We start from the raw sequence: 24,818 nt of genomic DNA, 5'->3' as shown, positions 1-24,818 counted from the left end.
CCATTGCTCGTGTTTCTTGGCCCAAGTTAGTCTCTTCTTCTTATTGTTGTCCTTATGTAGTATTTCTTTGCAGCAATTCAACCATGAAGGCCTGATTCACACAGTCTCCTCTGAACAGCTGATGTTGAGATGTGTCTGATACTTGAACTCTGTGAAGCATTTATTTGGACTGCAATCTGAGGTGCAGTTAACTCTAATGAACTTATCCTCTGCAGCAGAGTTAACTCTGGGTCATCCTTTCCTGTGTCGGTCCTCATGAGAACCAGTTTCATCATAGCGCTTGATGGTTTTTGCGACTGCACTTGAAGAAACTTTAACATTTCTTGAAATTTTCCAGATTGATAGACGTTCATGTCTTAAAGTAGTGATGGACTGTTGTTTCTCTTTGCTTATTTGAGCTGTTCTTGCCATAATATGGACTTGGTCTTTTACCAAATAGGGCTATCTTCTATATACTATCCCTACCTTGTCACAACACAACTGATTGTCTCAAACACATTAAGAAGGAAAGAAATTCCACAAATTAACATGCACACCTGTTAATTGAAATGCATTCCAGGTAACTACCTCATGAAGCTGGTTGAGAGAATGTGAAGTGTGTGTAAGCTTTCATCAAGGCAAAGGGTTGCTGCTTTGAAGAATCTCAAATATCAAATATTTTTTGATTTGTTAAACACTTTTTTGGTTACTACATGATTCCATATGTGTTATTTCCTAGTTTTGATGTATTCACTATCATTGTACAATGTACAAAATAGTAACAATTAAGAAAAACCCTGGAATGGGTAGGTGTGTCCAAACTTTTGGCTGTTACTGTAGGTCCGGAGACATGTTGGACAAAACCCACTAAGTGTATGATGTCTCCGAAAGCCTTTTGGAGTGGGTCTGTGAACTTTTCCATGTGAATATTGAAGTCACCAAAAATGTGAATATTATCTGCCATGACTACAAGGTCTGATTGGAATTCCAAATACTCAGTGAGGAATGCTGTATATGGCCCACGAGGCCTGTAAACAGTTGCTATGAAAAGTTTTTGAGTAGGCTGCATAGATTCCATGACTAGAAGCTCAAAAGATGAAAATAGTATTTTTTTTGTTGGTACATTGAAATTTGCTGTCGTAAATGTTAGGAACACCTCCATCTTTGCGGGATGCGCGGGGGATATGGTCACAAGTGTAACCAGAAGGAGAGGCCTCATTTAACACAGTAAATTCATCAGGCTTGAACCATGTTTCAGTCAGGCCAATCAGATCAAGGTTATGATCAGTGATTAGTTCATTGACTATGACTGCCTTGGAAATGAGGGATCTAACATAAAGTAGCCCTATTTTGAGATGTGAGATATCACAATCTCTTTCAATAATTACAGGAATGGAGGAGGTCTTTATTTCAGGGAGATTACTAAGGCAAACACCGCCATGTTCAGTTTTGCCCAACCTAGATCGAGGCACAGACATGGTCTCAATGTGGATAGCTGAGTTGACTACACTGACTGTGCTAGCGGGAGACTCCGCTAAGCTGGCCTGCACCGTATCTCATTGTTTAGCTAGAGGAGTTAGAGCCCTGTCTATGTTGATAGATAAGATGAGTCCGTCACTCCTCAGCAGGCCAGGCGTGGTCCTGTTTGAGGGTGAGTCCCAGAAAGAGGGCCTATTGTCTACAAATTCTATCTTTTGGGAGGGGCGGAAAACCGTTTTCAACCAGTGATTGAGTTGTGAGACTCTGTTGTAGAGCTCATCACTCCCCCTAACTGGGAGGGGGCCAGACACAATTACATGATGTTGACACATCTTTCTAGCTAATTTACACGCGGAAGCACATTCAAATGCATTCACTAAACACATACATAAATCCTCAGCAAATATACACATATCCACAAACACACTCATACAGACAAGACATTCATTTGTTGAGACAAAATTCCAAACACTTATGTCCCGTGTGCTGTTCAGCTTAATCTTTCACCCAGCTAGAAATGTAGGGATCCAAGAGAGAGAGAAGAGAGATAGAGGGAGAGAGTGAGCGAGAGAGCGAGAGGGAGAGAGTGAGTGAGAGAGTGAGCGAGAGAGCGAGAGGGAGAGAGTGAGCGAGAGAGAGAGCGAGAGAGTGAGAGTGGGGGGTTGTAATGCAAGGTTTACACTATAATCAATTCAGTTCTTGGGAGAGTGAGAAATATGGAGAGAAAGATGGAGTCTCTCTGCAGCTGCATTGCATTATGTGATTGACATCTTGGATTTGATTGATTCATAATTCAGTGTGAGTGAAAGAAGTTGTCCATTTGAATTGGCACAGCTCCATCTGACTCAATGGGAGAGATCATTGACGATCATATGTCATACTGTACTTTCACAGTTGTGTATGTAGTAGTAGCAGCAGCAGCACTAGTTATACATGCCATATGGTCATAGTAATCATATAACATGGGAGAATATAGCCGTTTTAAATGACATATTCTAGTCTGACTAAATGAGAGACATAATTGGTGCTGTGTGAACCTCAGGCTTTCTGCATGATACTTACTGTAATGTTCCTTTTACTCCTTAATTTCCTCTCTGCCACTCTCTGTGAATCGGTCAGTCAAGCCAGCCTAGCCTGACAAGCCCGAGCTAGTCCTCCACTGACTGATCTGTTCCAGTGGTTTATCCCGTATTAGCTGATCTGTCCAGGGCATGGTCATAAGGACGGTTTCCCATACACAGACTAAGCCTAGTCATGGACTAAAACCCATGCTCAAGGACTAGGTTGAATTTGTGTTGGGGAACCCACCCAGTTAAAGCAGGTTATTAATGCTTAGCACTGCTATGCAAACTGACTGGCAGAGATGAGATGGCCCTGGGATGGGGTGAGCAGAGCTGAGCTGGGCAGGAGGGGAGGGGAGGTCAAGGCAGGACAGGACAGAACTTGGATGGGTTGGGCTGGGATGGGCAGGGTAGGAGATGGCACACACAGAGGTGAGCTGACCCCCTCTGATACCTCACACTGTCCTGTAGAGTTACAACTGCTGTGTACTGTACACTGAGAAAGGTCAAAGAGAGAGGGGGGATGGAGAGACAGATACATTGTAGGAGGGGGAGAGAGGAAAAGGGAAAAGGAAGGAGAGACTGAAGGTGAGAGAGAATGGGAGACTGAGTCTTATTTATAACAGCATACTGCATTACTGAGAGGACATAAATAGCCCATATAACACTGGATATTTTGGGTCTTGATGTAACCTATAGGTTGAGCACTACCCAGGTAGTGTGATGCTCTGGTCAGTGCTTTGATTCTTTACTTCAGGGTTGGGCAACTCCAGTCCTCGGGGTGCTAATTGGTGTCACACTTTTTCCCCAGACCCAGCTAGCATACCTGAATACAATAATAAACTAATCATGATCTTTGGTTTAGAATGCAATTAGTTTAATCAGCTGTGTTTACTAGGGATGGGAAAAAAAGTGACACCATTCCGGTCACATGAACCAAAACGCTGTAATGAAATTATTTATTGGGTAATATTAAGGGAATTATTAAAGTGAGGATTCAAAATAGTCACAAGGTGATGGGAGAGAGGTGATAGGATAAAAGAAGGAGACAGGTATGGGGTCTAGAGTACTGGTGTGTCATCCTGCTGCTGTGGATATCACTGTGGTTCTTCCCTGTGGGAATGTCTTCCCTGTGGCTCAGTTGGTAGAGCATGGTGTTTTCAATGCCAGCATGGTGTGTGCAATGCCAGGGTTGTGGGTTTTGATTCCCACGGGGGGCCAGTACAAAAAAAATATATATATATAAAAAATATGCATGAAATGAAATGTATGCATTCACTACTGTAAGTCGCTCTGGATAAGAGCGTCTGCTAAATGACTAAAATGTAAATGGTTCAGGGGCTGTATGCAGGGCTGGCCCTGGGCATAAGCAACATAAGCGATTGCTTAGGGCCACGGCTGATAATCGAAATTTGGTAGTGTATCAGCAGTTTTTCTCATGTAATGTCAGTTATTGACAGTCACTCAATTAGCCCATGTCAGCAAACATTGATAGCCATCTATCTATACCTTGTTGTAATCATGTCCAAATTACTGACCAGGCACACAAGGCATGTGCCTAGGGGCTCTGACCTATAGGGGGCCCTCATTGATTTTGTTAGTCACTCTCACTCAGGTATCATATGAACATGGGATAAGTCATGGTAAAATGTGTAGAATTGCAGGAAATTAGCTTTAAAACTGCTCATTTTTCTCTCCTCCCCATGGACAAATGACTAGAATTAGTTTTAAAACTGCAAAAATATATCTCCACTGCGTGGCAGAATTTGTAGAATTGCAGGAAATTAGCTTTAAAACAAGAAAATGTTCTGTTCAGCCCCATAACACAATGAGTAGAATTGCATGAAATGTGTTTTAAAACGGAAAGATTTTCTTTCCGCCCTGTGGCAAAATGTTGCAGAAAATGTGCCTTAAAACTGCAACATTTTCTCTATGCCCCATGGCAAAATGTGATTGAATTGCAGGAAATTAACTTTAAAACATAATTTGTTCTCTTCGCCATCAAGAAGGGGACCACTAAAATGCTTTACCCGTGAGGTGGGGGGCTCCCAAACCAAATCTCGCTTCTCAGAGTAGGAGTGCTGATTTAGGATCAAGTCCCCCTTGTAATTTTTTATTTATTTTTAGTCATTTAGCAGACGCTCTTATCCAGAGCGACTTACAGTAGTGAATGCATACATTTCATACATTTTTTTTTTGCATGTAATCTTATTCATTGTGAGCTTGAAGGCAAAACTGATCCTAAATCAGTACTCTGACAAGGTTGATACTATATATATGGCCTATGGCTGGGTTTCCAAAACCCTGGTTTTTGCCCTACCACTACAGAGCTGATTCAAGTAATGAGAGAGTGTGAGTGAGTGAGAATCAATTCACCTGACCCTGTATGTCAGGGGTAGGCAACCCTGGTCCTGTAGTGCCGCAGCCACTTCATGTTTTTTGTTTAAACGACTGGGAAGACCAGGTGTGTTGAATTTAGGCAATCACTGAACTGATCAATTAGCTCAGTTGGTCAGGTGTGGTGCCTAGTTGGAACAAAATCCTGCAGTACCTGTGGCACCCCAGGAACAGGGTTGCCTACCCCTGCTGTGCTTGTTCTTTTGCCTGTAACACCTTCAGAAATCATTTTAGGTGATGCAAATTAGGCACACATTCCAACACGAAATTAGTCGCTAACCGTTGGGTGATTCATTTACACATTTAAATTGGGTTGTGACATGTATGTGATATTTCACAGCTATTTAATGAAGAACAGTATTGCCTTATGACTACTGTCCCTTTAAAAGACAGTTTGAAGTACCAGCAACACCAAAAGCAGCTACAAGATGGTGCCAGAGTCTTCAACATCATTAGTTTCAGATTATACTGTAAAGGCAGTGTTGATAATGATAGGTGTGCGCTTTGGGGACTTTTGAATTAAGCTTGGTTTTGTGTTTTAATGCACTTTTTTTTCATTATTGGATAATAAATGCTTGTTATCCATATTGTGTGCACTATTAGGCATATGTACAACCCTTATTTGCCTATCTCACCTTAATATGCCCACCACAACTTCTGATCAAATTCTGAACTGGTGGAGTATTTAAATCAAATCATAATGGACTTTAATTGCATGAGGTTGTTCATTATATGAAGGTCAACTTGAGTAATTATCGGTACCTTAACACCTCGGGGTCCATGGGGGGGGGGGGGGGGGGGGGGTGAGAAACGTCACCTGCTGCGGCCCGGGATAATTGCCTCGTTCACAACAACTGGGAACTTGGAAATCTCCGATTTCCGACATTAGTGAGTTCAAAACAACTGGGAACTCAGAAACAAATGATCCCTGACTGAGAAAAATCGATTTGAACGGTCATCCAACTCGTGAACTTGGGCCTCTTTCTAGAGCTTCAACTATCCGACTTGAAGATCACCTACGTCATGATTTGACCTCGTATTTTTTCGAGTTAACTTTTTTTTTACTTGGCAATAGAAGCGCTCAGCGTCTTGCGAGCAGGCAAGTGGGGCAATTTTACTGGGAATTGCTCTTTCCCCTATTTCCTCTGGGGGCGCGATTGAGGACAATAACGGCGCGCAATCCGAGATTACACAAACCAAGTAGACACGGACCCCCGGTGGCACGAGGAAGGGAGTCTCGATCCTGGTTGACACCATCATTTTTTGCGTGTTGCTTGCGTTGCTATACAAATTAAATAATGTGGTTTCCTCAAGGGTACTTTGGGAAAGGTGATGGTTCTATGTGGAACCACAATGATTTAAAGAACCCTTCGCGCTCTTCAATGGTTCTTTACTGTTTCACAAAAGGGGTCTTTGTTCTTTTAAAACATAGTGAAACGGCTCATCAGAATATGCTGGGTCATGGTATGCGCATAGTTATTTTTGTGCAACCGTGAGTGAGAGTGTCATTCCAGTTTTGTAATCTGTTATGTTGTGGCATTATATGTAACTATGGCCGGTAACGGTGTTTTTTTGTATTAATTGAGAACGGTTGTCCGTTGGTCGCAATTGTTCTCAGGGATCCGCAGTTGTTCCAGAGGTAGTTCACTTCATATTCACCTTGTCAATTAACACAATAATAACACCTAAGGGATGTTAGCAATATGATATTGCTGACAAGAATAAAAATAAACGGCGGTTCTTCAAATTGATCTAGAAAGAATCGTTCAGACTGAGAACGATTCTTTATGGAACCATTCTCCACAAAGTTAAATAAAGAACCGTAATAAAGGGTGCTATATAGCCCCGAAAAGAGTTGTAACCATAGTGGAACCCTTTTTTTGTGCTATATAGAAAACATTTGAATGGGTCTTTATAGCACCGTACATGTTCCAATTAGAGTCTTGAAAAAAATGGTTCTATATTGCACCAAAAGGTTTCCGCTACGGTTACAAGCCAAATAACCCATCTGGCAGTATACATATCCATTGTTTTCTGTGTATATATCTGCAGGCACCTCCTTCTCCATTTGGAACAGCCTGTGTGTAGTCACTCGCACTTATATTCAAGAGTGCGCGAGGCAGGAGGCGGACTGAGGGCGTGAACGAAAGAGGAAGGGAGAACGGGAAAGCCACCAGAGCGCGGGACAGCACAGAGACAGCACAGAGCCCTTTGAATTGAATTGAAAGAGATAGGCCTGTCCATCCAGATTTCTCCATCTCCAACCCACAACTCAATCTCACTTTCTCACGACTTTCGGGTCTGTCCGATTGGTTATCGAGGCTTTATTCTCATTAACGTGATCCATACCTGCTCCTCCGAGCTTTTTCCAGCTCTGAACCATTCCGCCATTCACCAGTGATGTCCAAGAAACGACCGACCGAAACGGGGCTACGGGTGTTACACCAGCAGGCTATGGCTTCACCAGGCAACATGGATTGCCTTGCTCGTTTCTCACCGGATTGTGCCGAAATAGAATGCAGCTAATTTGGGTTAAACACAGAGTGAAGAGATGTCGGTACCGTTGTTGAAAATCGGTGTGGTGCTGAGCACCATGGCGATGATCACAAACTGGATGTCGCAGACGCTGCCCTCGCTGGTGGGACTCAATACCACCAAGATCACCGCGGAGAGGGCAGGCTACCCGGACAGGAGCACCGGAGTAAGTGGCACCACAACTTTTCGTTTCTCGCGGCTTCGTTTTGGCTGCATATTATTTTCTCAACTATTACTCGTTTTATTTTATTCGCTCTCATTGGTTCATTAATTATTAAACGTATAAAAGCCCTTCTCTTAAAGCTCTTTTTTTTTTGCTTGACTGGGTCACTAGTGTATTTTTATGTTGCGCTGTCTGTTTCCAACGCATGGTTGGCTCTCAGATCTTAGAGCAAATGGAATTGCAGAGGCATGATTGATATCGTCTTTTCCAGTCTGATATCACTCGAGAGAGAGAGATACTAGTTGTAGGTTACTGTATTTTCGAGGTGAGGCGGGGGAGCGCGCTGAGAGGAGGAGGAGAACAAGGGCGCGCGGTGGGAACTGAGAGCGGTAATGGACTTGGATGCTGTCATTGATAAAACGCTGCAAGGTGAAAATTACAGTGAAAGCAGCTGGGTTCATATTTGTTCCCGGATTTCAGGCACCCTCAGTGGGGTCTCTGATTCTCTGATCATCGAATGAAAAGCGCACCAGATAAATCATTGGGTCCTGTTATTACTCGGGGCAGAAGGCTTCTTCTCTTTGTATCTTTGTCAAGCACAATCTGACCTTTTGGTTAATCGAAGAAAATGTAATGATTATTAAACATAAATAGGCTAATACTTTGTGAAATAAATGTTGAAACCTATAGAAAAAGAAATTCTATGTGATTTTACGCAATGAGGTTGAGTAATAAATAATTAATAAAACGCACTCCTTAATCGTTTACATTTTTGGCAAAAACCTATTTGATTAGAACATAAACCATTTCAATAATTAAACCATAAAACAATACTATCTGGTCCGATATAAAGGCTGCACTGTAATGAAGGGCCGACATATTACAATATTACATAGTCATTTTCGCTTATTACATGGTGATCTGATAGACAAAATGTTGTGTTATTACATAGTAATAACCAGAGCCATGTGTTTAGATAAGACATGGCTCTGGTTATAACATTCATGAGTGTTTGCACTCTGAATTTGAGCTGTTCTCCTGTGGGATTATTGATTAAAAAAAAACTTCCTCTAAACCATGCACCAACAAAAATCTAGGGGGGCACAAAGTACATGAGGACGGCTGGGGGGGGGGGTGAAGTTAGAGAATTTTACATTTTTCAATCACCTGAAATAGATTTTTCTTGTAGTCTAGAGACATAATCATAATGCTTAATTATATGTAAAAAAATAAAATAAAAGTATATAATGACTAAAATAACCCTTTGAGCTCTTCAATGGTTCCTTACAGTTCACAAAAGGGTTCTTTAGTCATTTTAGTGATAATTAAAATGTAGGGGACGCGGCTCATTAGAATATTGTTGTGTAACCGAGTCAGAGTGTCATTCCAGTTTGTCTGATGTGTTGTGTTAGGCCAGTATCTGAATTTAGCCGGTGGAAGTGTTTTGTGAAAGACTCATGTATGGCCTTGTTAATTGAGAACGATTGATGAAATCAGTCAGTTCTCAATTCTTTCTTCAGGGACCCCCATCTGTTCCAGCGGTAGCTCACTTGATTCAACTTGTCGATTAACACAGTAATAACACCTATGGAATTTTAACAATATAATATGGCTGACCGGAATAAAAAAACCTGTATTGTTTTTCCGAAAAGGATCTACAAATGACCTTTCATGTTGAGAAATGTTCTTTATATCACCATACAGGTTCCATTTAGAATTCTTTATTGAACCTTCAAAAAAGGGTTCCCGCTATGGTTACAAGCCAAATAACCCCTATCTGGTATTATTTAGAACCATTATTTTCTTGTGTGTAGTTGAGCATCTACCTTTCCATTATATTCAGTCAATGCCTCTGTGAAGTGAATATGGAAAGGTTGCCAGTTGGCTTTAAACATTCACATTTATTTACCACACTTTAAGTTAATTGTTGGTGACCTTTTTGGTTCCCTTTAGGGCTCTAAGGTAGGGATGTATGTAGGGATGACAAACTGCATCCATGCACTATCCATTCACTCTCAGCAGTACTCTGGCTACCGGACATTTGACTCAGATTAATATTCACTATTGGAATAGGCTTCTCTTGCACCCTGGTCATGATGTACAGTCAAACGATGAATTGTGGAATGAGTGTGTGGATTCAGGATCAGGACGCTGTTGGCTTTTATGTACAGTAGTAATGAAAGTGCTACGATTTCAGATTAGTCCTGCAGATATGTAATGGCCCAGGTAGAGAGACTGAATGGAACGGAAGTGCAACGGTTTCAGATGAACAATGCAGACGAACAATTGGCTATTTCCTATGTTCATGCCACCAGACCTGTAGATACATTTACATATGGAGCATGAGTCTTTGGCTGAAAAGTTTTAGTGATTAATTATTTCAAAGATATCTGCAATCTAAAAAATGCTGGGTTAAAAACAACCCAATTGATGTAAATATTGGACAGAACACACATTGGGTTATTTTGACCCAGCCACTTGGGTCACAAACAACCAATTATTTTCTTTAAATTGGGTTGTTGAGCTATGATCCACCAAGGTCAGATAAGAAGACTGGGGGCGTGGCTTTCCGGTAGTTATTTTTGGCCAACCGTGAGAGTGAATGTCATTCCAGTTAAGAAATTCTGTTGTATTGTCAAGGAATTATAAGGGTTGAGTCAGTCAGTAAAATACTTGGTGGAGAGTGTGGTGAATTGGTGACGATGACGACGTTGTCTGTCCTGCAAAGTTAGGATGTGTTAGTTATCCTGTGAGAGCTTTTGTTCTGAAAATACTGCGGCGTATTATGATCCAAGCTTATGGTCATTTTACAGCAGTGTGTATGAGGGAGATTCCTACATGTAACAAGTGTGCAGGAGGGCATGAGACAAAGCAATGTGTCGTATCGGTGGAGAAAGTCATGTGTCAGCTGTGGCGGTGCCCATGGGGCTGGAGATCGGGTCTCCATTGAGACAAAGGCAGGTTGAGGTTGCCAGGGTCAGAGTAGTACAGAAAGTGTTGTACTGAAGCAGTGAAGAGAGTGGTAGAGGAAGATGGGTACAGCGTGAGGGATCCTGAGAGGATTTCTGCGAGTAGGAAGAGACCATTAGAGAGGGATGGGAATAATATGCGCTTCAGTAAGGTGGGTTTCTTAGCATTCATAGACGTGGTTGTCAACTGAACCGCAGAAATGCAACGTGAGTAACAGAAAATTTGAGGTTGTGGTGGCAGCCGCAGAGAAGTCCTTGGGATTGTGAGGTTTTACTGAAAAAGATTTGCAGGGGGTGTTGAGTGGTAGTTTTTTCCTCCCAGACCTTTGGCCCGGAGAAGGATTAGATAGGGTTAAATAATGGAATAGGGTAGTGTTTTTTGTTGTTGTGAGGGCTAATAATTGGCAGGGTCATTTTCCTTTTCCCCAATTTTGTAGTACCGGAAGTTAGTAGTAGGTGGCGGTGTATGCAACTAGAAGTTGGATGCGAACCGCCAACCCAATCCCAAAGTAGAAAAAGAAGTGTCAGTGAAAGTAACTTGAAGGTTCTTCCGTCCAGAGGGCACGTGCGCTCACAATCACGCACATTGGGACAATAACTATGACTTGCTTTGCTCTTTGGGGCAGGGTGCCATTTAAAAGGAGTGATGGTGTTAAGTGTTGAGGAGGATCAACTGAAATTGAAGATTCCAGGTGTATGTGACGCCTGCCATTTGGTGCGACGCAGACCCAGTGGAGAGCGTGGTGAAACAGAGAAAACACTGTCTGTCCTGCTGAGTTTTTACCTGACAGCCATGGTTATCAACTGTACAGCGGAAATGGAACGTGAGTCTCGGAAAATACACATTGTGGTGGCGGCTGCAGAGAAGTACTTGGCATTACAGGATTTTACTGCAGAAGAGTAACAGGGGATGTTGATTTGGTAGTGTTCTGTCAGCCCAGGCCGTCGGCCTACAAAGTGTCCGTGCTCAACCTTAACATGTGTTGACTATACAACAGAACAGATTAACTGGAATTACATTTACTCCAAAAATGTAATTCCCGACTAAGCCATGCCTCTAGTCTTCTGCTCTGACCCGGTGGATCATAGCTCAGTAACCCAACTAAGTGAGTCAACTGGCTGGGTCAAAAATAACCCAACGTGTTGTCTGTCCACTATTTACCCAACACGGTTGTTTTTAACCCAGCATTTGTTTGAGTGTGGGCCTCAGCTTGTCAATCACTCAGGGACAAGGATAGAGACATGTCAATCAACACCGTTGTCAGATCCCTATCAGATTGCTGTCAATTGGTTGTGAGACCAGCATCAGCCCCAAATTCAGTATTCATTGATGACCTCTCAAGCTTTGTAGGATTCTGCATACCCAGCTTAGCCCTGTCTCAATGCGAACATGATTGGACTCTGTTCATTGTTTAATCTTGACCATCTCACACCTCATCCTTGTATTGTTAAATAGTTGGACACCAATAACTTTGATAATGTACACATACACGAGTATTTCGACGTCTCGACCAGTTCGATTGGCTGCTGTTCCCCTCTGTTTGCATTTGATGATTGGATGGTTGCGGGGTGGGAGGTTGGAGGAGTTTAACGGTTCTCGTCATGGCCATATGTCCCCGTGCGTAATCCTTTGTTCGTGTGCATCCCACAGAGAGACATTATGTAAGTGCCACTGTGGAGAGAAAATAAACACAAAGTACTGAGGGTTTAACACAGCTCCACCACTCCAAATGGTGCTATATGTGACCACAAGCCTACAGTGTATGTTTGAAGTGTGCGGCCAAGCTAAGCCAATGCAGTCAGGGAGCAGGTGAGGATGGAAGGGGCAGAATAAGTTATTTGTTCAACAAATCCCTGACAATTGGATTATAGGATGGATGCTTTTGTTATTCTCTCACCAGTTTTTTCCCCGAACACCCACCCACCCTCCCTCCCTCCCTCCCGCTCTCTCTCTCTCTTTCTATCTCTCTCTCTCTTTCTTCCAGGTGTTGCCAGCGAACCCAGAGGAGTCGTGGCAGGTGTACAGTTCAGCCCAGGACAGTGAGGGGAGGTGTGTGTGCACCGTGGTGGCACCGCAGCAGTCCATGTGTTCACGAGATGCCCGCACCAAACAGTTGAGGCAACTGCTAGAGAAGGTAACTACACTGAACAAAATATAAACGCAACATGCAACAATTGCAAAGATTTTACTGAGTTACAGTTCATGTAAGGAAATCAGTCAATTTAAATAAAACAATTAGGCCAAAATCTATGGATTTCACATGACTGGGAGTACAGATATGCCTCTGTTGGGCACAGATTCCTTAAAAAATAAAGGTACTGGCGTGGATCAGAAAACCAGTCAGTATCTGGTGTGACCACCATTTGCCTCATGCAGTGTGACACATCTCCTTCGCATAAAGTTGTTCAGGATGTTGATCGTGGTCTATGGAATTTTGTCTCACTTCAATGGCTGTGCAAAATCGCTTGATATTGGCGGGAACTGGAACACCCTGTCGTACATGTCGATCCAGAGCATCCCAAAGCGGCTCAATGGGTGACATGTCTGGTGAGTATGCAAGCCATGGAAGAACTGGGACATTTCTGGGACAGCTTCCAGGAATTGTGTACAGATCCTTGCGACATGGGGCCGTGCATTATCATGCTGAAATGAATGGCACGACAATGGGCCTCAGGATCTTGTCAGCGCTTCCCTGTGCATTCAAATTGAGGTCGTTGTTCGTAGTTTATGCCTGCCCATACCATAAACTCACTGCACAATTTTGCACTCTGTTCACAACGTTGACAAACCGCTCACACACACAGCGCCATACACACTGTCTACCATCTGCCTGGTACAGTTGAAACCGGGATTCATCACTTCTCCAGTGGCCATCGAAGGTGAGCATTTGCCCACTAAAGTCGATTACGACGCCGAACTGCAATCAAATCAACACCCTTGTGAGGACGACGATCACGCAGATGAGCTTCCCTGAGACGGTTTCTGTCAGTTTGTGCAGAAATTGTTCGGTTGTGCAAACCCACAGTTTCATCAGCTGTCCGTGTAGCTGGTCTCAGACCATCCCGCTGGTGAAGATGCTGGATGTGGAGGTCCTGGGCTGGTGTGGCTACACGTGGTCTGCGGTTGTGAGGCCGGTTGGACGTACTGCCAAATTCTCTAAAATGACTTTGGAGGTGGCTTATGGTAGAGAGATGAACATTACATTTTCAGGCAACAGCTCTGGTGGACATTCCTGCAGTCAGCATGCCAATTGTGTGCTCCCTCAAAACTTGAGACATCTGTGGCATTGTGTTGTGTGACAAAACTGCAGATTTTTGAGTGCAGCTGTGTAATGATCATGCTGTTTAATCAGCTTCTTGATATGCTATACCTGTCAGGTGGATGGATTATGCTCACTAACAGGGATGTAAACAAATTTGTTCACAAAATTTGAGAGATATACTTTTTGTGCGAATAGAAAATGTCTGTGATCGTTTATTTCAGCTCATGAAAAATGGGACCAACACTTTACATGTTGCGATTATATTTTTGTTCATTATATTATTACTTAATGTCCAAAGCAACACCAACCAATGACCTGTCAAGTCTTACCTCACAGACTTCAACGGAATTATTCAACTACCCCACCACCACACAACCCACAGACAGCAGCCCACACATACAAGTAGCAGTCCAAGACAACACACTACTTCAGCACCCTGCCTTAACTTGTTCAGCACCAGCTCCACAAAATCTACCCAAATTTACTCCTCCAAAAATGACGGGTAAAAAAACAAACACAATTTGGTTATTTAGCATTGTTTTCTTGAACATGCATTGACAATAAAACACAACAGATGAAACGGAACAACATTTACTCTCACGGGTGGCCAAAAATAACAATATGAAAGCCACGCACATACTAAGACACGCCTCCAGTTTTCTTATCTGACCTGATGGATCATTGCTCAATAACCCAGCATCAACAACCCAACTTAAAGTAAACAATGGGTTGTTTGTGACCAAACTGACTGGTTCAAAATAACCCAACATTTGTCTGTCTAATATTTACCCACATTGGGTTGTTTTTAACCCAGCATTTTTTGAATGTAACTACACTGTAAAACCATGCAACATGTGAACACTTTCATAACTTAAACGTTGGTGTTTAAAACTTCAACATTAGGCATTTAGATTTGCCAATAAGTGTTCTCATCTTAAACACAGCTGTTTAGAATGCAAGATTAAACATGATAGTCAGCTTTTTCCAGTCAGTTTCCAATCAGGAGAACACCTACTGTATATCTCCTAAGTGATCCGATTTCAAACACTAGTGTTTACTTTCCCATCATCCTGTTTAGAGTGCATTTAGTGATTCGAAATTGATGGAACTTTCCATGCCTTTTATTCAGATCAGTGTTAGGAATGTCTGTCACCATACCTACATTTCAGCACTTAACAGGACATTTGATTCAAGAAATCTTTTCAATCGCATGGTGTTGTTGTTACTCGACTGTGTTGAATTCATTTCCGTTAACTCTCTCGTGAGTGAAAGAGACGTGGGAAGGGTGTCATGATCATATATTTCCCAGCATGATTTGTTGCAGGTTGATTTTTAGAGTAGTTTGTCTTAATATCTATTGGTCTTATACTATACAAAGACAAATAACTAAAGATTTTCTAAACTAATCCAATCGCTAAGGGTTTCTATTTATTGCACCCATTGCTGAGATGGTCGTTCCAGTTTAGACGGTTTAGGTACTGTGATCGTCTTTGTTATGTCCGCCATCATAGCAGTCATTCCGAGTGCACGTTGTGGGTGCTAAAATAATCAGGTCGTTGGATGTTCTCCCACTGGTATGATTCTGATAGTAATTACTTACCGCTTCACTGACTTGTTGGTTTTCATGTAGCCTGTGAGTCAGGATTTTCAGATGTGAATGGCCAGGATAGCTGATTGCCTTACGAAATGTATTAAATTTGGTCATAAAGGTTTTACATTCAGTTGAAATACTTTCACTTAGGCAGTCACGTGAAGGCTTAAGGGGTAGAAGGTTCTGAATGTAACAACCATGTGTCTCTCAGTAAACAAACACAGTCACGCTGTTGGTGGGTATTTCTCACATTCATTCGAAAGGCACGCAGGGAAATATGCAAATACAGCTTTACACCCTACCTACAGTGTTAAAATAACATCCCCTGTGTTTAGTCTTTAAAATCTAAACTCCTTGTGCTGAATAAACATGTTCGTATGTTTAAAAAAATGTTACAGCGAATAAACATGTTTCTGGTATGTACAATCTAAACATTTATTGAAATTCGAAATGCCTTGGCGTGTTTAAAAGAGTTTTACAGAAAAGTGTTTAGTTGTGTTCAGATGGTTGTCACCCACGCCCACCTGCGGCTCCATCTTCATCCACCCTGTTGTTCATAAGACAAGAATGAGAACCGGGAACCAGTCAGCCACTAATGAGTTCCATGGAAACCTCAGGGCAAGAAGCAGGCATTATGGGAGTCACTATTACATCACCGCACACTAGCCAGACAACACTACAGATGATGCAACCCAGCTCAATGCACATACAGTACAGCAGGGATTTACAAACTCAGTCCTGGGGCCCTCCTGGGTGCACGTTTTGGTTTTTACTCTAGCACTACACAGCTGATTCAAATAACCAACTCATCATCTAGCTTTGATTATTTGAATCAGTTGTGTAGTGCTAGGGTAAAAACCAAAATGTGGGTGGCATAACTGAGTTTGGAAAACCCTGCAGTACAGTGTTTAGAGAAGGAACAATTATCAAATGTTTGCGGTATTTATGATGCATAGTTTGTGCTGTTTTGGCTAGCAATTGGTAAAGCTAATCTCAAAATAACCCAGAGTGTATTAGAACAGTTGGTGAGTGTCCATAGTATTGCTCAAGCTGCCAATAAGTCTGACTGACGCATAAAGATCTCTCTTCCTTAGACTAAGTGATTTATTGTCCAGTCATGTCTGTCGAGTTGTCTGTGGCATACAATAGGCAACTAATAATACATTGCATTATTATGGACAAGTATAGAAATAGAGTACAATACAATTTTACATAACAACATCACATACAAATCAAATCACATTTATTTATATAGCCCTTCTTACATCAGCTGATATCTCAAAGTGCTGTACAGAAACCCAGCCTAAAACCCCAAACAGCAAGCAATGCAGGTGTAGAAGCACGGTGGCTAGGAAAGGCCTAAACCTAGGAAGAAACCTAGAGAGGAACCAGGCTATGAGGGGTGGCCAGTCCTCTTCTGGCTGTGCCGGGTGGAGATTATAACAGCACATGGCCTAGATGTTCAAATGTTCATAAATGACCACCATGGTCAAATAATAATAATCATAGTAGTTGTCGAGGGTGCAACAATTCAGTAACACAAGAGTAAGTGTCAGTTGGCTTTTTCATAGCCGATCTTTGAGAGTATCTCTACCGCTCCTGCTGTCTCTAGCACAGTTCCCGCTCAGCCCAGTCAAAACTGTTCGCTGCTCTGGCACCCCAATGGTGGAACAAGCTCCCTCACGACGCCAGGACAGCGGAGTCAATCACCACCTTCCGGAGACACCTGAAACCCCACCTCTTTAAGGAATACCTAGGATAGGATAAAGTAATCCTTCTAACCCCCCCCCCCTTAAAAGATTTAGATGCACTATTGTAAAGTGGTTGTTCCACTGGATATCATAAGGTGAATGCACCAATTTGTAAGTCGCTCTGGATAAGAGCGTCTGCTAAATGACTTAAATGTAATGTAATGTAAATGTCTCTAGAGAGTTGAAAACAGCAGGTCTGGGACAGGTAGCACGTCCGGTGAATAGGTCAGGGTTCCAGCAGGTCTGGGACAGGTAGCACGTCCGGTGAACAGGTCAGGGTTCCATAGCTGCAGGCAGAACAGTTGGAACTGGAGCAGCAGCACAGCCAGGTGAACTGGGGACAGCAAGGAGTCATCAAGCCAGGTAGTCCTGAGGCATGGTCCTAGGGCTCAGGTCCTCCGAGAGAAAGAAGGAGAGAAAGAGAGAATTAGAGAGAGCATATTTAAATTCACACAGGACACCGGAAAAGACAAGAGAAATTCTCCAGATGTGACAGACTGACCCTAGCCCCCCGACACATAAACTACTGCAGCATAAATACTGGAGGCTGAGACATGAGGGGTCAGGAGACACTGTGGCCCCATCCGATGAAACCCCCGGACAGGGCCAAACAGGTAGGATATAACCCCACCCACTTTGCCAAAGCACAGCCTCCACACCACTGGAGGGATATCTCCAACCACCAACATACCATCCCGGGACAAGGCCGAGTATAGCCCACAAAGATCTCTGCCACGGCACAGCCCAAGGGGGGGCGCCAACCCAGACAGGAAGACCACGTCAGTGACTCAACCCACTCAAGTGACGCACCCCTCCCAGGGACGGCATGGAAGAACACCAGTAAGCCAGTGACTCAGCCCCCGTAATAGGGGTAGAGGCAGAGAATCCCAGTGGAAAGAGGGGAAACCGGCCAGGCAGAGACAGCAAGGGCGGTTCGTTGCTCCAGCCTTTCCGTTCACCTTCACACCCCTGGGCCAGACTACACTTAATCATAGGACCTACTGAAGAGATGTGTCTTCAGTAAAGACTTAAAGGTTGAGACTGAGTCTGCGTCTCTCACATGGGTAGGCAGACTATTCCATAAAAATGAAGCTCTATAGGAGAAAGCCCTGCCTCCAGCTGTTTGCTTAGAAATTCTAGGAACAATTAGGAGGCCCGCGTCTTGTGACCGTAGTGTACGTGTAGGTATGTACGGCAGGACCAAATCGGAAAGATAGGTAGGAGCAAGCCCATGTAATGCTTTGTAGGTTAGCAGTAAAACCTTGAAATCAGCCCTTGCCTTAACAGGAAGCCAGTGTAGGGAGGCTAGCACTGGAGTAATATGATCAAATGTTTTGGTTCTAGTCAGGATTCTAGCAGCCGTATTTAGCACTAACTGAAGTTTATTTAGTGCTTTATCCGGGTAGCCGGAAAGTAGAGCATTGCAGTAGTCCAACCTAGAAGTAACAAAGGCATGGATACATTTTTCTGCGTCATTTTTGGACAGAAAGTTTCTGATTTTTACAATGTTATGTAGATGGAAAAAAGCTGTCCTTGAAACAGTCTTGATATGTTCTTCAAAAGAGAGATCAGGGTCCAGAGTAACGCCGAGGTCCTTCACAGTTTTATTTGAGACGACTGTAGAACCATCCAGATTTATTGTCAGATTCAACAGAAGATCTCGTTGTTTCTTGGGACCTAGAACAAGCATCTCTGTTTTGTCCGAGTTTAAAAGTAGAAAGTTTGCAGCCATCCACTTCCTTATGTCTGAGACACAGGCTTCTAGTGAGGGCAATTTTGGGGCTTCACCATGTTTCATTGAAATGTACAGCTGTGTGTCATCCGCATAGCAGTGAAATGTAACATTATGTTTTCGAATGACATCCCCAAGAGGTAAAATATATAGTGAAAACAATAGTGGTCCTAAAACGGAACCTTGAGGAACACCGAAATTTACAGTTGATTTGTCAGAGGACAAACCATTCACAGAGACAAACTGATATCTTTCTGACAGATAAGACCTAAACCAGGCCAGAACTTGTCCATGTAGACCAATTTGGGTTTCCAATCTCTCCAAAAGAATGTGGTGATCGATGGTATCAAAAGCAGCACTAAGATGTAGGAGCACGAGGACAGACGCAGAGCCTTGGTCTGACGTCATTAACCCCTGGTCGGGCTCGGACGGACATCCAGTGAAAAATCCTATCGCCATTAGCATAACGAAATTTAATATATATATTTTTTCAAATATAGGACTATGTTATATCGTTTTATAGATACACCTCTCCTGAATCGAACCACGTTGTCCGATTTCAAAAAGGCTTTACAGCAAAAGCAAAACATTAGATTATGTTAGAGGAGTATATCGTAAAAGTAGCCACATAGCCATTTTCCGACCAGCCACATGCATCACAAATAACCAAAAAACAGCTAAATGCAGCACTAACCTTTGACAATCTTCATCAGATGACACCCCTAGGACATCATGTTACACAATACATGCATTCTTTTGTTCGATAAAGTTCATATTTGTATCTAAAAACAGCATTTTACATCAGCGCGTAACGTTGACTAACTATTTTCCCTCAAATGCATCCGGTGAAACAGCGCTACAATTTACTAAATTACTATTCAATTTTTTTTTTTAAATGTAATATTGTCATTCTAAGATTTATAGATGAATATCTCTTGAAAGCACCTGTAATGCCAGATTTAAAAATAACTTTACTGGGTAATCACACTGCGATAAAATGGGATGCGATACTCAGAAAAATAGGCTACCGTTACAGGTCAGCGCCATCTTGGAACAATCGCATATCAAATCTAGTCTTGTATACTATTGTCAATAATCCCTTACCTTTGATTATCTTCCTCAGAAAGCACTTCCAGGAATCCCAGGTCCACAACAAATGTATTTTCGTTCGAAAAAGTTAATCCTTTACGTCCCAATAGCTTGTTCTTGTTAGCGCGTTCTGAAGGCTGCTCCAAAACTTCCGTCGGCTGCGGGACTACTCTTTCAATAAAATGCATTTTTTTTTAATGTAGGTTCGTTCAAACATGTCAAACGTTGTATAACATACATCTTTAGGGCCTTTTTCAACCAGAGCTCCAATAAGATTCAAGGGGGACGATTGCACTGTGTTTCAAAACGTTTCGAAAGGGGAGGGTAGCCAGGGGCGCCGGCGTCATAATGGTGATGGCCCTCTCCGTGTGACCACGTTCCACTGCGTCTCATTCATTCAGTTTTCACAGTAGAAGGCTCAAATCACTTTGTAAAGACTGGGGACATCTAGTGGAAGCAATAGGAAGTGCTCAGTGAACCATTGCTCACTGTGTGATTTACAGGCAAACTGATGAAGTTGAGTCCGCAATTCAGAATTCCACTTCCTGTTACGATCGGTCTCGGGGTTTTGACTGCCATATGAGTTCTGTTATACTCACAGACACCATTCAAACAGTTTTAGAAACTTTAGGGTGTTTTCTATGCACAAGTATTAATTATATGCATATCCTAGCTTCTGAGTTTGAGTAGGCTGTTTAAAATGGGCACGAATTCTTTTCAAAAATCGCTGTAGCGCCCCCTATCCTAGGCGAACGACAAGAGGTTAAAAGGTCATTTACCACCTTCACAAGTGCAGTCTCAGTGCTATGATGGGGTCTAAAACCAGACTGAAGCGTTTCGTATACATTGTTTGTCTTCAGGAAGGCAGTGAGTTGCTGCGCAACAGCTTTTTCAATTTTTTTTGAGAGGAATGGAAGAGTTGTTATAGGCCGATAGTTTTTTTTATAATTTCTGGGTCAAGATTTGGCTTTTTCAAGAGAGGCTTTATTACTGCCACTTTTAGTGAGTTTGGTACACATCCGGTGGATAGAGAGCCGTTTATTATGTTCAACATAGGAGGGCTAAGCACAGAAAGCAGCTCTTTCAGTAGTTTAGTTGGAATAGGGTCCAGTATGCAGCTTGAAGGTTTAGAGGCCATGATTATTTTCATCATTGTGTCAAGAGATATAGTACTAAAACACTTTAGTGTCTCCCTTGATCCTAGGTCCTGGCAGGGTTGTGCAGACTCAGGACAACGGAGCTTTGGAGGAATACGCAGATTTAAAGAGGAGTCCGTAATTTGCTTTCTAATGATCATGATCTTTTCCTCAAAGAAGTTCATGAATTCATTACTGCTGAAGTGAGAGCCATCCTCTCTTGGGAATGCTGCTTTTTAGTTAACTTTGCGACAGTATCAAAAATAAATTTCGGATTGTTCTTATTTTCCTCAATTAAGTTGGAAAAATAGGATGATCGAGCAACAGTGAGGGCTCGTTGATACTGCACGGTACTGTCTTTCCAAGCTAGTCGGAAGAGCGCATCAGGCCCTTATTTGTGCCACCAGTTAGTACCAATCAATGATTTCCCACAAAGCTAAGATGTGTTCTGCAGAAGTCAGACTCTGAGCCCAGACCATAGAAATAGAATTGCTAGAATGGGTATCCTATTCAAGTCAATGTTCTGTGATGGAAGAATCATATTGAGTGTAGGCATACCCATCTCCATGTCTTCCCTGTTCTCCCCTATGTAGGTCCAGAATATGACCCAGTCCATCCAGGTGCTGGACCAGCGGACACAGAGAGACCTGCAGTACGTGGAGAAAATGGAGGTGCAGCTGAGAGGTCTGGAGACCAAGTTCAGACAGGTGGAGGAGAACCACAAGCAGAACATTGCCAAGCAATACAAGGTACAGCAGCAGACCAGTACACCTAAACCCACCCTGCTGGGGCTATAGGGGCTATCACCATCACCACTCATCTGATAAAAACCACCTCCATCCACCATGGATTGGTTTATGTATGTGCCCACTGCCCCCTCTGGATATGGTCCAGCATCAGATGATAAACAACGACATTCTCAATCAAAAAGTCGTGGATGTGCTGGATCCTCACAGATAATCAATGGAGAGCACTCCCAAAAATGTAATTTCAATACTTATGTATTACCCATGCATGTTTGACGAATGAGTATTGATATTGAACCATTGGAGTGCTGCATATTTCCTTCTTCTATAGTTCGTCTAGAGTGCTTTTCATATTCTCTAGGAAAAGTTCTCAGAATTGAATGCATCAGTATGTATCAAAATGAACTGTATTGGGACTTAAGACTTTTGAATAGGAACATTTGGGATTCTCTCTTACCGAGAAACAGTCTTCTTCCTCCACAACAATAACCATTATTACAACAACAACTACCACTGCCACTAATAGTACTAATACTAGTAACAGTAATGAATTCTAGTTTATTAGCTGATACTGGGGGGATTCTAGACCATTCAGTGGGCACATGCAAAAACTATCATCAACCAGATATTAATTCATTGCTTAGCTCTCCTTCCTTCCTTCCTTCCTTCCTTCCTTCCTTCCTTCCTTCCTTCCTTCCTTCTCCTTCCTTCCTTCCTTCCTTCCTTCCTTCCTCTCACTCCTCCCTCTGCTTCCTTTTAAATGATGATCAACAATGCAAGTTTAGCACCACATTTTTTTATTGATTGATTTGACAAATCAATGAAAGAGTAGATCCACCAGTAAATCACAGCTAACCAACTACACCTTTTAAACCACATAATCATAAGCTACACCTGCACACTGATGTTACTTTCCTGGCACTCAGAAAAACATATTTGTACATATTGTACATCTCAACATAAACAGCGGTGTCGATGACAATTTGCGAAACAACAATTTCCACCCCCTGCATTCCTTTCGGAGTGTCTACATTTCCATTGCATGCCCCCCGCCTTCATATCATGACTGCAAAAATAATCAAAGCCTGTTTAACATACTCTCTAATCCAGTGTGTGCATTACTGTGTGTGTTGTTTTGTGTCTGTTAGATAGGTTAGTGAGCTAGATGTCAAAAGTATGTTATTTTCTTGCTTGCAGGGCTAACTTTAGGACATGTAAAGAGAGAAGAAGAGGCAGGTCAATACCATGTTCCACCTGAACTGGGCTACCACAGTACTGAGCATCAAATAGTTTATGTTTTACCTTTAGCACCATTAGTACTACTACTAAGAAACCCCACCTACCGCCTTTCCCAACCAGCCAGTCTACCTACCTATCTACCTACCTACCACTGATCACTTCCTGCATGTTACTGTTACAATGTTTTCCATCCAAAAGCTTTTTCAAAAGTAAACATTTAGTTATTTACAATTATTGATATTGTTATTTTTATGATTATTGTTATTTTACTTTAGTTTTTTGTCTATGTATATTTGGTTACTAAAGACTACAACGTACTTATAAACATTAGTGATAATAAAATCCAAAACACTTTGTTGTGTGTGACATGTAAAAGCATGTAACCTTTTAAAGATGTTGCATTTTAAACGATGATGACCAATAAAGCGCTTTCCCAATTGTTTCCTGGTGTACCGAGAGCTTGTGTTTAACGCAATGGCTCGTCTCCATTAGGATGGAGCCTCTGCTATCTCGCCGATACGGTGGAACACACACTGGGTTTGTTCCCTCAGACACACACACACAGGTACAAACACTGTACACCCACACACACACTAACAAACAGGGTGCTGTTACAGAGTTGTGTATTGTCAGAGAGTCAAGATAGGCAAGGCTAGAGTAGTTAAGGCCAGATAGGTGTTTTCTCTTTTTTTTTTTTTGCTTTTTTTGGAGTCTCTTCTTTTTTGTCGCCAAGCATGACACTGAACCCAGCTTATTTTAATCCTTTCAGGCCATAAAAGCGAAAATGGAGGAGCTTAGGCCGTTGATACCAGTGTTGGAGGAGTACAAGGCCGATGCCAAATTGGTATTGCAGTTTAAGGAAGAGGTCCAGAATCTGACGTCAGTTCTAAGCGAGCTCCAGGAGGAGATGGGAGCCTATGACTACGAGGAACTCCACACCAGAGTGTCAAATCTTGAGGAGAGACTCCGAGCATGCATGCAAAAATTAGGTAGGCTGAGAAAGTTTCTGACACATACTCACACGCTATGGCTGCGTTTACACAGGCAGACCAATTCAGATCTTTTGCCAAAAATGGGTCTTTTGACCAATCAGATCAGCTCTTTTGCCAATAATTGGGCGAAATATCAGAATTGGGCTGTCTGTGTAAACAGCCTTTGCACACTTCCATTGTTCATGGACAAGTTCTTTATAGTTTTAGACTAAAGTGAGAGCTTCAGGCACATGTAGTACACAACTCAGAAATGTCCAACATCAAGGCGCACAATGTACGCAATGGATACACCTGAAAAGAAACACTCAATCCTTTTTTTTAACACATTGGAATACACCTTAGATTTTTTTGGAGAGAAGACAAACTATTACATACATTTTATCTGTGCATTATATGCATATTCCACACAGGAAGGAATCAAATTTTACACTGAGAAAGAAAACATGATCCCATATATTTGCCTCAATATAGCCTCTAATTAGCCAATGTGGTATAGGTGCATTTGATTGACAACATAGATGAGTTGTATGCACAACTTACATCCAATTTAAAGTGTGATTCACTTATTCATAAACATATTCTGTCACACATGTGCTAAACACACACATTACTCTCTGCAACATACACACTCTCACTCTCCCTCTCCCTCATTTTTTATTTCATGTTCCCTATCTCCCCCCCTTTATTTGACAGTGA

At 42.3% G+C, this 24,818-nt stretch overlaps 1 protein-coding gene across 3 annotated transcripts in view; it reads left to right on the top strand.

Annotated features, from left to right (window-relative positions):
* Positions 1 to 24,818, top strand: part of LOC106562961 (noelin) — a 71,547-nt gene that overhangs the window by 28,445 nt on the left and 18,284 nt on the right. For 2 of the 3 annotated variants that reach the window (XM_014128096.3, XM_014128095.3), the window contains exons 2-4: positions 12,569 to 12,718; positions 21,739 to 21,894; positions 23,900 to 24,119. In XM_014128096.3, coding sequence (XP_013983571.1) covers positions 12,569 to 12,718; positions 21,739 to 21,894; positions 23,900 to 24,119 — 526 coding nt within the window. Of the gene's footprint in view, positions 1 to 6,997; positions 7,618 to 12,568; positions 12,719 to 21,738; positions 21,895 to 23,899; positions 24,120 to 24,818 lie in introns of those variants that run through there. The other variant, XM_014128093.3, reaches the window with a different exon arrangement.

This window comes from Salmo salar, chromosome 11 (assembly GCF_965601325.2).
Source record: "Salmo salar chromosome 11, fSalSal1, whole genome shotgun sequence".
Classification (NCBI taxonomy): Eukaryota; Metazoa; Chordata; class Actinopteri; order Salmoniformes; family Salmonidae; genus Salmo; species Salmo salar.
The sequence above is the reverse complement of the archived record's forward strand: the minus strand, read 5'-3'. Positions and strand labels throughout refer to the sequence as shown.